Raw genomic sequence first — 12,988 nt, forward strand, 5'->3', positions numbered from 1 at the left:
GATGGATGGAGGGTTTCAGGATCTCTCATCTGATACCATCCATAATAACATCGATCCTCTACTTCGTCGGTGTTGTGACAGGTATAAAGGTAGTTATGTACTCTGTCACTACTCTTCTGTTCTAATACCAGCTATTTTTGACACCCTGACCTTTCACGCGTAATTTATCTGATGGAATAAGCCTCCGCCTACAGGGATTTTAGATATGATTTCTGATTTGTCTGAAACTGCAGATGGATTAGTAAGTGAGACTGAAGGATACTACTTATTACAGCAGCGATTTGTTGCTGTCGAGACGTGTTATTGACTTTTGATTTAAATGGTTGATGAAACTCTCTGATGAGATTTTGAGAAGATTGCAAACATAACAAAGTACAAAGTTGTAGTTGACAATGACAACACAATATTGCTTCTCAGTTCTTTTATTTAATATTTTTATTAATTAATAAATCAAATCGAAAATTGTAATTATTTAGTCGGTAAAATATTCTATTTAAATTTTCGTATGTTTTAATTAATTAAAAATTTAGTCAATGTTATTGCAACGTTGGCACGTGCTCAACTCCTCAGTTTAGACTAGGATTGTTAGTGCAGTACACCTATACCTCTGCTGCAGGCAAGTTGTTTCATTCCGGTATTTTTTGTCATTAGTTGTTTTTCAAGTGAAATTTGCAGTCGTCTATAATTGATAGACTAAAAGTTGCTTATGAACTCGGTTGTAGCCGTTGACTTACGGAATCCCAAATCACTTTAGCATGGCCCATAAAGTCTACTTTTTCTCTCCCCAGTTCACACAGTTCGTATTCAAATTAGAGACAGTTGCCTCGTTCTTTCCGATTGTCTTGAATTGACGAAACTTAATGTGATATGCAAATTATATTCCGTGACCAATTAAATCTCAAGTAATGTTCGATAGATTCTCAAAGTCTCACCGGAAATCGTGAAACAAGAAGTCCATCATAAAGTTGCAGTCCATCCATTTCTCATCATGAAAGTTGCAAACACGTGGAGATCGATAGACGCCTACGAGAAGGCGATACTGTCGTGTTTTAACTGATGTGTGGTGTACTGCAGAGGCATTTTACCCAAAAGGTAGAAGAGACATACTGTAAGCTACTTCCCGACACGTCATAATAGACTCCAACTTTATTGACAAAAGTCTTGGTCGAGTCTTCGATTTGTGTGAAGGTAAATACGTTATTCGCTCATGGCTGACTGATTCCGCTGCAGTTGATGAAGACTCTGCGCTCTGTTATACTGTACATGGATGGAAACTGCTCCACGTCCCTATAATGAGACGACTCGCTCGACTGCTTTGTCAGTCAGGTGAACTTTATTGCCGTCCATCGCCCCCGTCTACTCTGATATTACCTTTTATTTTTGTACACGTTGAGTAAAGGACTGACCGAGAAATATTTTCCGGAAAATATCTAAAAGAAAAATTAAGCCGTTCAAAAGATGTATGTGTGTTGACCCTTGTTTTGATCGAGTTGACATGTTAAGATTGTACCCCCTATTTATTTAGATTTGCACCTTTTCTTTTTTCTTTCTTATTCAGGGTACAACTACCTTTTTAGCCTTTTTGGGTCTCTTGCTAGCAGCGCTGCTCCTTATTCTTGGCTGTTGAACTCGACAGTTGGAGGTGGCAAGGTGAAGTCGATCAGCGAAAAATGATGCGATCAACAACAACCCACCGTTTCCAAAAAAGGAACGAAAAAAATGACAACAAAATAAAAGAAGAAATGGAAGAAATGGCCGTATCCTACTAGTAACGTCTCCACTAATTCGAGTGCACCCGAGCGTGAAAGTGGTCCCTTTGAACAGTAAGAAATCTAGAAATAAAACACAACATTCCCCCCCATCCCTCTTTTTCATTTTCCAATTCAACATGAAATATTTCTGACATTGACAGGTACAACTTGAGGGGTAAAAGTGAGAAGTTGACAATCTTCCGGATGTAGGATACACACACACCAAGTAAGTTTACGTAACCATTGGAAGTAACAAGTAAACGACAAATTATTTTTAGACTGACGATATGATTTTGAAAACTGTACCAACGACATTGGGGGAGGTGGAATAGTTTGATCGGCCTAGGCGGAAACAAACTGATTGTGACAGCATAGACTATTATATACAAACTGGTTGACTGCCAACTGATCGCAAAACTCATCCGCTAAAAACTTTTCTTTTCATACAGCAGTTGGCAACTTTCTTTTCCCACTTGGAATTGACAACCAGACCGCTGTGTGTGCACACACACACAGTTGCATTTCCAAAGTTTTGACGGCGACGTGTCATCCCAGCGGTAAACCTACACGCGATTCGCTTTGTAATTTTGTTTTATTCTTTATTTTTATTTCTCAAACAGGCGCACGCCATGCAGTTGATCCCCCTTCGATCCCTTTATTTTAAACTCCTTACACGCTCGACGTAGTAGAGTTGTCTGTCATCCATCCATCCATCTAGGAGTGCTGCTGCGGATGGAATAGGGAAAAAGTGGGGCGGAATGAGGTGGGGATCGACGGGGTGGAAGAAAAGACGTCGTCGACGTCGAAGCGGTTTTGGTGATCATCGATCTACATCAAAGGCGTCAACCAAAAAGCCGACGCGATACGTGACGGGCAAGTCTCTGACAGTCGCCGCCAGGAGGGTCGAACGCCGCTTTTATGGTGGAGGGAGAGCGAGAGGGATTTATAGCAGGAGTACAGTGGGTTTAATAAGGGAAAAGGGGGGAGCTGGATTGTGATTGGCGGTCGTTGCGTCGACTCCGCCCGCTCCTACAGCAGTGCGGGATCGAATCCACGGGCGGAGTCAACATCGCCATTGGTTCCCTGCGTCTCCTTACTGACGTCACCCTTATGTACAACATGAGAGCGAAGGTTTTCTATACATTTTCAATTGAAGGATGGGAGAGGAGTCAAGGGAGGATTTGGGTGGGGAGAGATGGGAGGTGGAGAGGAGCTGAACGGTTACAAATAGTCTCGGAATCGTCCAATCTGATCGTAAACGTGATCCGGAAATCCCGCAATCAAATACTACACTCCCGCTTCGCTCCTTAAAAGTTTTGATCGTTGAACAGACACACGCAAACATCGTGGAAGCAAAACTCACCACAACATCTCCGAGTATACAACTGCAAAGTGATCCTTCCAGCTTTTTGTCCCAATCAATTTGACCCAGGTAAGTTATCGATCCTATTTTTCTCCTTATTTGTTGGCTTTGTAGCTTGGAAAAATCTTCAGCAAGATTTTTTTAGAGAAACAACTATCAGACAACTGTTCGCCTTTGACAAAAAGACAATGTTTTTACAAGTCATCCATGAAAAGTTTAGGCGGAGGTCAATTTGTAGGAAAAAATTCAAACTTTTTTACTCCTAACTTGAAGCTTAAAAACTTTTGTTCATCCAAAGTTTGAGTTTTTGAAAGCCAATTAAACACAACACCTGTGCATGAATTGTCGGCGAATAATCAATCAAGTGCAATAGTCTTAAATAAGTTTTGCGAACGAGGCCTATTAAGGGTGTTGCCTTCCCCGTCGGTTGTTGTTGTTTTTCATAAATGAAAAGATCAAATCTGTTTTACCGGTAGACATGGTGTCAACTCTAATCAAGTAATCAGGTAGCTGATTCCCTTTAATGACAGTTATGGGCTAGTATAAAAGTTGTATCCAGCTGAGCAAAAACTTAATTACATTAGTTTGACGATTAACTTGACTCTGGGGGCCATGAAAAATGATTCCATTTTCTATAGAAAGACTAGTATGTTACAGCCTATTAATGCTTTTGGGGAAAAGCTGGTCAATAATATACAAGAACTGAAGCCCAGTTTCCGTCTCACCCTCCTACAGGCCAAAATGCGTCGCACACCTGGATTTGGAAGCTGTTAGTAGCTAGACTTGCTACTTATCCGCACCAGTTAACTCGTTACAAGGGGATTTAAAAGGGAGGGAAAAAAAGAAAAAAAAAAGGATCTGCTGTTGACTGGTTTTTCCACTCAACTTAATGATGAGACGACACTGGCTTTTCCTTTCTTTTTATATCCAACAGAGATTATCGGGCTCCTATTAATGCCGACTGTTGTGTAGGTAGCTACCGCTGCGTATCATCACTCAGAGTGCTCTGTGGGTCTCTTAAATGTTTGGCACCTTGAGACCCCCCACAGGTTCATCGCTATTGATACCTATACACATCACCCGTCCTTACATGTTCCATAACATCCCACGAGGAGATTTAAAAAAATAAGGATTGCTATACAACAAGGAAAAGCAGATGTGTCGTTGCAGAATCAAATTTTCTAGAATTATTTCTTTTTTGTTTTTAATCACAGCAGGCAGGCAGTACATTGATCCCAAAGAAGTTTTTTTTCCAGAAATCCTGTCCTGCCGTTGATGATGGAGACGCGGATCCTGATGTCGTCGTCGACTTCGTCTGCCAGCAATAGCAGCAATTACGAAGGTTAGTTTTGTCTTCTTGTCCCATTCTCCATCACCTTTTTTTGTCAGTCATTTTAAACAAAAGATACGAGGGGCTACGCAAAGCGTCCGGGAAAGGTTTCGGTTGAATTGTATAACGAGTTTCGAGATAAAGGTATACGAGACTGAAACAAGAGCGAAGCAGTGGAAATGTCGGTTTGTGACTGACAAGTTTGTGCCAACTCATTAAGACTTTTAATTGCTTGACTTCCAAATGTTGATATTTATATCTTATACAGAGATGCACACAAAAAAGGTAGAATTAGAAAAGAAGAGAACCAGTCTATTTAACTACATATGCAAAAGAGAGAGACCTTTTTCCAACCAATTAAATGCTGCCGCAGTCGGCGCGGGTCGTTGTTGCGCTTGATATTACACGCATAAAGCGAAGCCGTATTAGATATCCCAAAACTGCTGCTTTTCCTATTTATCTAAACGTAACCTGATCAAACGAACTAATTAACGAGCTCTTGCTTTTTGCCACCCCTAGTATCCTTTTCATTTTGATAACTTTGTCTCTCTCCTCCTCCCTGCTGTCTTATAATAGAGCTAGCGTAGCATCAATCAGCCACTTGGAATTGACAAAAGTGTCAAGACTTTCAAATGAGCATTAAACGAAGGTAGACTTAAGGTTTTTGATGACTTGCAATAATCGAGTTTCTCCTTTTTTTTTGATTTGATGAAGTACGGCGGTTGTTTCTCATTTTCGGTCTTATAATCTAAGATTTCCGTCACCCAGACAACTTCAAAAATAAATCGAGCCGATGAATAAACACCAGGCCTCCCCATCTTTCGTTAGTTGATGTTTTCGAGCATTTAATACAAAGTATTAGATCTTCAGTCCGTCACAGCGTATTTTCAGGCCAGGCCTCTCTCTTTTACTCTTTTCAGCTACTAGTCTCTCTGCGTGCTATTGTATTTTGACCATGAAAACGATACAGCAAGGCTTCTTCCACCATAATATTACTATGAGCTGTATAGTATATAAATATGGGGGGGGGGGGGGCGCCTGGCCAAACAATAGGTACCAGGTAGAGCCTGAATACAGCTCAGCGTCGCTATACTGAAAGACCAGAGAGGAGAGAAGCCATGCCGAAATTCTTGTCTCAATAGAATCTCTCCCTTATTCTCCTTTTCATATCATATTCAGCAGCAGCAGCAGCAGGAGATCCTGTATTATATAATCATGATGGCGGATATTGGTTTTCTCTCTCTAGCTTTCACCTTTTCCCCCTTCCTGTGCAGGTATATAGCCACGTCGTCATCAATTCCAAGATATATATATGTGTGTACCGTGCTGCAGATACATGCAGTCCGTGTAATGTTCATACAACAATCGAGAAAAACAAGTTGAGTGTATCGCACACGTTAGGAAACTAGTGACTCTGAATAGATCCGAGGGTACAGCACCCCTCTGAAATTATCGAACCGGATAATCCAGCTACGTGTATACATGTTGTATACGTATACAACTAAAGTAGTATATTTATAGCTTCACGAAAATGATGTTGTGCTCTCTTGGCCGAGTAAAAATGATTTACCGTGATTAGTTTTCTTGCCAAAACACACCTGGAGCGCTAAAGTAATAATTTATTGATCGTCGATGAAATCAGATAGGGATGCGAGGTAGTAGGTAATTGAAACACTGTGTATATGACACATGGAGGAAGAACCAAAAAAAAAGAAGGGGGGGGGTGGGGATAGTCAACATGTGAGGAAGGGCAGGGAAAAAGAGGATGGCGCGTGGGATCGAATGTTTGGAATGATACACCGACGAGGGCACGTGGCCACGCTCTTGATTGACAGCCATTCAACTGTGATATTAGCTTCTGCTAGTAGTACTCGTCACCGTGTCAGTACTTTGTCAGATATGTGATTCAAACCAACATGAATACACAAGTCGATTCGTTTCCCCCCTCTATCTCGTGTCCGTCATGTTCTGGTTTTCGGGCAATTCGATTAGCGCATAAAGGTGAAATTTCTCATCCGTTCCGTCATGGTTTCATCCGAATTTGTGTTGGCCAAATATAGGATCTTGTTAACGGTTTAATCTGCTATTGCGTATTAGAAATGATGCTGAACCGGAAGGAATCATCGTCGGTACATCATCATCACCACCAAAGAAGCAACAACTCTTCGTCAGTGACGGCCATCGGTGCCGGCGGTGGTAATGGGGGACATCATCATCATCACCATCATTCCCATCACAATCAAACGACTCAACTTCCTCCGTCGTTGACCGTACAGATGAGGCCTCACTCAACGCCGGCCACTCTCCTCTGGCTGGAAGAGAATTATGAAATGGCTCAAGGAGTTTGCGTTCCACGCAACACCCTTTACCTCCACTACGTCGATTTCTGTTCCAAACATGGCATGACACCCGTCAATGCCGCTTCTTTCGGCAAGGTATAAAATTATCTCGTTTAAAAAAAAATTCGGATTAATTTGAATACTAACTATTTTCATTTTTAGATAATCCGGCAGCAGTTTCCGCAATTGACAACCCGCCGTTTGGGAACGAGAGGCCAATCACGCTATCATTATTACGGGATCGCTATACGAGAGAACTCTGCTTATTACGAGCTCGTGTACTCTAAGAAAGGCCTACAAGCGTAAGTGGACCTTCAATTTATTTTTTCTAAATAGCCTGCCGAGTCATTTGACTGCGCAGTTTTTCTTTAACTATTATTCGATCGAATTTTGACAATCAAAAGCGTACAGTCCCAGTCGATCAAAATCAATCGTAATACCTACTACTACTCGTATCTATAATAAGAAGACCGATTTTCTCTCGATTCGTGTATTTTCCTGTCGTATCATGAAGTAGTTGTGCGTTTATGTGTCGTTGGTTGCCTAGGTGAGAGCAGCCATCTTGTTATATCAAGCCTCCGTGAATCTTCTCTCCCCCGCCGTGCACATTTTCCTTCTTCTAAACCCATCTACCAATCTTCTTTTTTTCTTTTTGACTTTTTTCCCCTCGCACAATTTCCGACTGGATGTGCATGTCAAACGGCATAATATGTGCTACTGTAACTTGGCCTGACCCCTCCCTTTAGCCTTTCGGAAGTTGAAAAATTTTAAAGTTAAAAGTAAAAGTGAATGAATAAAGAACAGAAAAATGTTTTTCTTTTTTCAATCAGGACTGAAGATATTCGAAAGGATCATCTGAGACAGGTAACAAACTTGAATTGAAACTTTTATTATTTGACTGGATGGAATTTTTGTTATTAAATCTATGTATGCGTTATTTGGGAATTCATTTTTAGATGCCTTCCTCTTGTTCGGGAAACCAGCAAGGAGGAATGTCGTCGTCGTCGTCTGCAAGATCTTTGACATCATCGACCTCGGCGGTGGGTACGAGCGGTGGCGGGATGCCGGTTTCAGTGGCAGTGGCTCAAGCGGCCACGGCCGTCGCCCTGGCCACCCGCCTACCCGAGTTCCCTAATTTACGTGATTTGTGTCTACCGCCGGGTGGCATCAGTGGGGGCGTACCCGAGGAGCGCGTGGCTACATTTATTGTAATGTACCGTGCACACTGTCAGCGACTCCTTGACACGATTATTCGGGGCAGTTTCCAAGAAGTAAGTTTTTTCTTTGAATTTGTTGGCGTCACTGATGGAAAAATAATGAGCCGTTTTGTCTGATTGAATGTTAGGTGCAAACATTCCTGCTGCATTACTGGCAAGGCATGCCGCCTCACTTGGTTGGTGTCCTAGGAAGTCACGTGGTCGTCAACATTGTCGGCGTCTGCGACTCGATCCTTTACCGCTCTGTGTGCAGCATCCTCATGTCTTCTGTTATTCGAGTAATTTCAATCGCGGCGACATTACTTTGTGCTCTATTACTAAGTAACTATCGATTTTTTGATCCTGGCAGGGATTGCCGGAGAATTTGATCCAAATGATTCGCAAATTTGCTTCCGAACTGGATTCTTGGCTTCAAGCCGCTTTGGAGGACTTGCCGGAAAATTTGCGTGCCGTCAAAATCGATCGTAAAAATTTCTTCTTATCATTAAAATCAACAACGATTTTATAAAAATCTTTTTCATTTTGTACGTTAAGTTGCTCGACATTTTTGTCACATGCTCAGGAGACAAAGTTCCCTCAATCAGCTTTTTGGGACGGTGCGGTTAGCTTTACACGATCCGCAAGTCAACAGCGTTTTGCTTCACGATTGGCAACGTCAGGATCTTCACGCCATGGCCAAAAGCGCACTGCAGGCCGTCAGCAATTTTCATTTGGGAGATCACAGCCAACAGTTTCGTAAACGTCGTTCGACAGATACCCAATCCATCAATCCGGCCACCGTTGAATTTATTGCTGCCTGTAAGTTGAAACATAATTTGAACATTCTTTTTCTTTCAAAAATGTCATAATGTATTTTCAAATATTCCCAGTCGGCGGCGAGTTTGAACGCTTGTTGGCGGAGCAGGCGCCGTTGGAAGCCTACACTGAATGGGTGGAGTCGATTGTGGATCGGTGCGTCCTCCAACAGCGCGGCCATCATCGCAGCAGACCCGCCTCTTCGTTGCGCCACTCGATCCGCCAGTTTCTCCTTGTATGGATGGCTTTTAGCGGCCGTTTGCTGCGTGAGTTGACCGCACAGACCGCTGCCGGATTCGGTTAGTTGCCCCGCAACATTCGATTGCTTTGTCCTTTTTTGGGGATTTTTTATTTTTTAATACTTCCCCTTTTTTTCGCCTTGCTGACACTGACCGATTTTTATCAAACAGAAACGTTTCATTTGATGCGCATCATGGTGGACGATTATTTCCTGTACCTGGTCGAGTTGTTGCACGTTGACGACCGAGCTCGTGAGCTCATGCGTAACATCACACTCGACATTCCGCCAGAATACCTGGACACTGACTATGAAGGTTTTTTTTTATAATAAAAAAGATTCTTTGATTTTCTGCCTTCTTACTTTGATGAATGAATCCAGGTTTCCTAGCCACCGTTTTTGCCAATTTTGATGTTTCACCAGAACTGGCTGGCCTCGGTTCGGATCATTCATCTTCCGCCAATCGCCATCTGACCGTGGGTGAACCACATTACGCTGAAGTCGTGACGGACGAAGCCAATCGTAAGAACAATATTTTATTACGCTTTTTTCTCAACTTGTTCAATGTAACATATAGTTTTCCCAGACATGGAAACCGGAAGTCCCAGCAGCCAGCAGCAACAAGTGATTGTGGTCAACAATACCAGCAACAATGATTACAACGGTCTACCGACCGAATCTACTTCTGACACTGGAGCATCAGATGAAACGTTCACGGGCTATGACTACGCAACCAACGTCAGGCTTGCCAATGGATACAAATTCACAAGTGGCGGTGGGCCTACCAATACCGGAGTGTATACGAGCTATCCGGCGACTAATACTCCGCCTGCAGCATCTCATCAAGTAATTAACACCTATAAGAATAGCTTTGCTGATTGACAGAAAGTTAATGTATCTTTGAATCTATTATGAAAACAGTTGAGTTATTATCCGAGTACTGGCTTTGGCGATGTCTCAACGTCGGCCGAACAGTATACTAATGGCTCGTACAACGCAGCCTATCAGCAATTCCACATCCGACGGGACTTTAGCACCGAAGTTATCCATCATCAGGTGCACAGCTGTTCAACTTCGGGTGGAGGTTCTACCGGATTTTATCCGCCTGAACATCAGCAATCGCCACTGGTAATCACACCAACAACAGGCACAAATTACGTCACCACTGCCGGAAGCGGTGACTATTACGGGACGGTCTATGATGTCACGTCGTCCGCTTCGTCCAGCAGTAGCACATCTGTATACGGAGACCTAAACGACCAGAATCATTCAAAGTAATTCGTTTGGATTGTTAATTGGCTATTGCTTGGTTCTGATGAATTTTTTTGGGATTTCAGATTGAAGAAAAATGAAACTGTCATAGCACAACAGTCGTCAAGTATCATTAATAGCCAGGCACAACCTGAGACGGAATGTGGAGGTAAAGCGCCTGAAACAAATACTTCAAGCAATTTTCATATTTCCTCAGAGCCCTACATTCGTTCATAAGATGTTCAACTGTACTATTTTGATTGAAACCTAGTCGATTTATTTATCCCAATCTTTCGTAAATGATCTCATTATTGCCAAAGGACAATTCGGCAAATTAGTACAACATTCGCCAGAATCCCGAGTGAACACTTGGTCCCAGCACAAACCAAAATTCTTATCACTAACTAAAAAGTGAGCTTCTTCATGTCTTATTTGATCATTATATTTTCTAGTCTGCGTATACACTCCTTCCTTATACTTCGGTACATCAGTCAGATGCTGGTCAATGTTAAATTGCACACGACTTTTTTTTTTCTATCACTTCAAATTTATTTCGATGGCTGGTTGTTTGGCCTTTTGCTGAAACTTCTAATTAAGAACTATTTCTTTCGTGTATTCAGACTTTGGAGTTTTACATATATTGCTGATTTCCTTCTTGTGTGCATGCTATTATCGTTCATAATTGAAATCCTTTCAATACACTTATATTTCGTTTGGATTTTTCCGCTTCTCTCTTTTTTTTTTGTAATTAATCCCATCAAATCAATTGTATATCAGGCTGTTTTTAAATAGGCAGATAACGGCATCTAGCGGTCAGATTACAAATACGCAGAACATTTGGGTTAAAGGTCGATGGCTCTCAAAGTCGGTAAAAAATGTGTTGCACGTCAAATGCAAATTATAAATGCATTATGCATTGCATTTGCCGCCTGATACAGGCGATTGTATAGCATCTAGCGGAGAAATTCTTTACTGCCTATCTGCCATTACCATTCATCGTCTGCTACTTAGCTTCTTCGGTCGGAGTGGAGACGGTCGGACGGCTGGTCGCCATTGTACATTTTTCCTAGAATTTGGAAATTCCTTAGCTAGTTTATTTATTTAGGTTATCTCTCTTCTAATTGTGCTGCTGAGTATTGTTAAATATTAGTTGTAGCCATTTCGATTTCACAAAACATTTATCCCTCTCAAACAGTATCGATATTTGTTCTTGTCCAGCCCAGATTTTGATTCATTGCTCAAAGTGACTTCACATAGAAATTTTCCAAAAATATTTTTGTTCTGTTTTCATTGTTATTCAGAATAGTCAATCAACCAAAAAGTTATTTGTGTTAATCTGTTCTTTGAACAGTTCTATTCTATTCAGATTCTTTGACTTCAGAAGTTGCAGACGGTGAGGTGTTGAGATTTCTCAGATCTGCCAGATTGACCAGGACTTGTGTTTATCACCAAATTATTTCATGTTGTAAGTTACATGTTTATTGAACACTTAAGATTGTTCCTAAGTTGAGACATCACAATTTTCATAAAAGGTAATAAATCTATGTCCGCTAGATGGCGCGAATGGGTCCGTTAGTGACGAAATTTCTGCCATTTCTTCTAAAGACACTGAGCGGAAAGGTTTCTCATTCTTTATTATTATGGATATGTGGATTACATTTGCTATTTTCAAGTTGGAAAACTTGACAACTACAAATTCCTTTGTAAGATTTATCAAGGTAATTCTGAGAGGTTTTATAGTTAAACTTCATACTTCTGTCGTTTTGTTATGTCACACGAGATTCTGTTCCTTGATAGTTGATAGTAACTTGATTTTGTTTTTCAATAGCCAGGTGAAGTCTGCGCTTCTTTGTTGCAGTCTAATGTGCACATGGATTGGTTGCAGTCATCCAGTGAAAGGTGTGATTAAATTGAGCTGTTGCATGCAGTCTTTGGTGCTGATGTTGTCCTGGAGTGTGGGAGAGTTCCATGCATGCTTCAAGTCTTCTGGGATCAGCCATATCTGAGTTGACGCTGGATCATGCTGCATTGTGGTTGCCGAAATGTTGGACATCTAGTAGAACTGCAAGAAGGCTCCTTGAAATGGTAATTTGATAAAAATTACAGGTTCTAGCTTGGGAAGTATCATGCTTGGACTACTATAATTGCTTACATTGTTTAATTTTAACATTTGGGGATTTCATCATGTCAACAGCTCTTTCCTTCGATCATATGTAAATTGAGTTATGGATTGTTTAAGGGGAATTGGTTAACAAGATAGGCAGATACTGTAGAAGAATGTTTTTGCTTCGCTGCAGAGCACTACAAATTTCAAATGAATTAAATGAGTAATCTAGTTTCATGTAAATTTTTGTTTAAACTATAGTTATCAGATAGTGTTGCCATAGAATATTTGGGTGAACTCCATTTGAAGTGATTTTTTATTTTTATTTTATACAAAATTTACATTGATCAAACATTAATTTCATTTTGGTCATAGGTTTATGTTTACGTAGCAGTGATGTTGCTGTCCAAATATGGCATGTTGTTGCAGCCTATACTGGTGAAAGATTTTTGCATCGAGTTATGCTGTTGCTGTTCCTTGGTGCCGGACTGCTGGTGTTGTGCACAAAAGTTACATCCAGTTTTAATTGTTATTTGTGTCTATGCAGTTAACCGTTTATATGTTGAGAATGAAAAAAATAGTAATACGGGGAATTTTTAC

The 12,988-nt window shown here is 41.2% G+C and overlaps 1 protein-coding gene and 1 long non-coding RNA gene across 5 annotated transcripts; both read left to right on the top strand.

Moving 5' to 3' along the window:
* Positions 1 to 2,060: 2,060 nt before the first annotated feature.
* On the top strand, positions 2,061 to 11,002 carry LOC124208803 (transcription factor RFX4-like). Its single transcript, XM_046606671.1, has 16 exons — positions 2,061 to 2,308; positions 2,372 to 3,183; positions 4,329 to 4,456; positions 6,542 to 6,879; positions 6,946 to 7,085; positions 7,614 to 7,647; positions 7,740 to 8,054; positions 8,129 to 8,278; positions 8,350 to 8,464; positions 8,535 to 8,798; positions 8,870 to 9,094; positions 9,206 to 9,349; positions 9,415 to 9,555; positions 9,620 to 9,879; positions 9,955 to 10,307; positions 10,371 to 11,002. Exons 3-16 carry the CDS (start codon positions 4,390 to 4,392, stop codon positions 10,519 to 10,521), a joined length of 2,697 nt encoding a protein of 898 aa, XP_046462627.1. The 5' UTR covers positions 2,061 to 2,308; positions 2,372 to 3,183; positions 4,329 to 4,389; the 3' UTR covers positions 10,522 to 11,002.
* A 307-nt stretch (positions 11,003 to 11,309) lies between these two features.
* LOC124208470 lies at positions 11,310 to 12,823 on the top strand. Of its 4 annotated transcripts, none has more exons than XR_006880452.1 (4): positions 11,310 to 11,339; positions 11,636 to 11,749; positions 11,839 to 12,002; positions 12,113 to 12,190. It is a non-coding gene; the product is annotated as an uncharacterized LOC124208470 (long non-coding RNA). The 4 variants fall into 4 exon arrangements; XR_006880450.1 differs by adding an exon at positions 12,764 to 12,823 and having other exon boundaries at positions 11,319 to 11,749; positions 12,113 to 12,369; XR_006880451.1 differs by having other exon boundaries at positions 11,310 to 11,749; positions 11,817 to 12,002.
* Positions 12,824 to 12,988: the final 165 nt, after the last annotated feature.

The sequence above is a fragment of the Daphnia pulex genome, chromosome 12 (genome assembly GCF_021134715.1).
Source record: "Daphnia pulex isolate KAP4 chromosome 12, ASM2113471v1".
NCBI classification, from domain to species: domain Eukaryota; kingdom Metazoa; phylum Arthropoda; class Branchiopoda; order Diplostraca; family Daphniidae; genus Daphnia; species Daphnia pulex.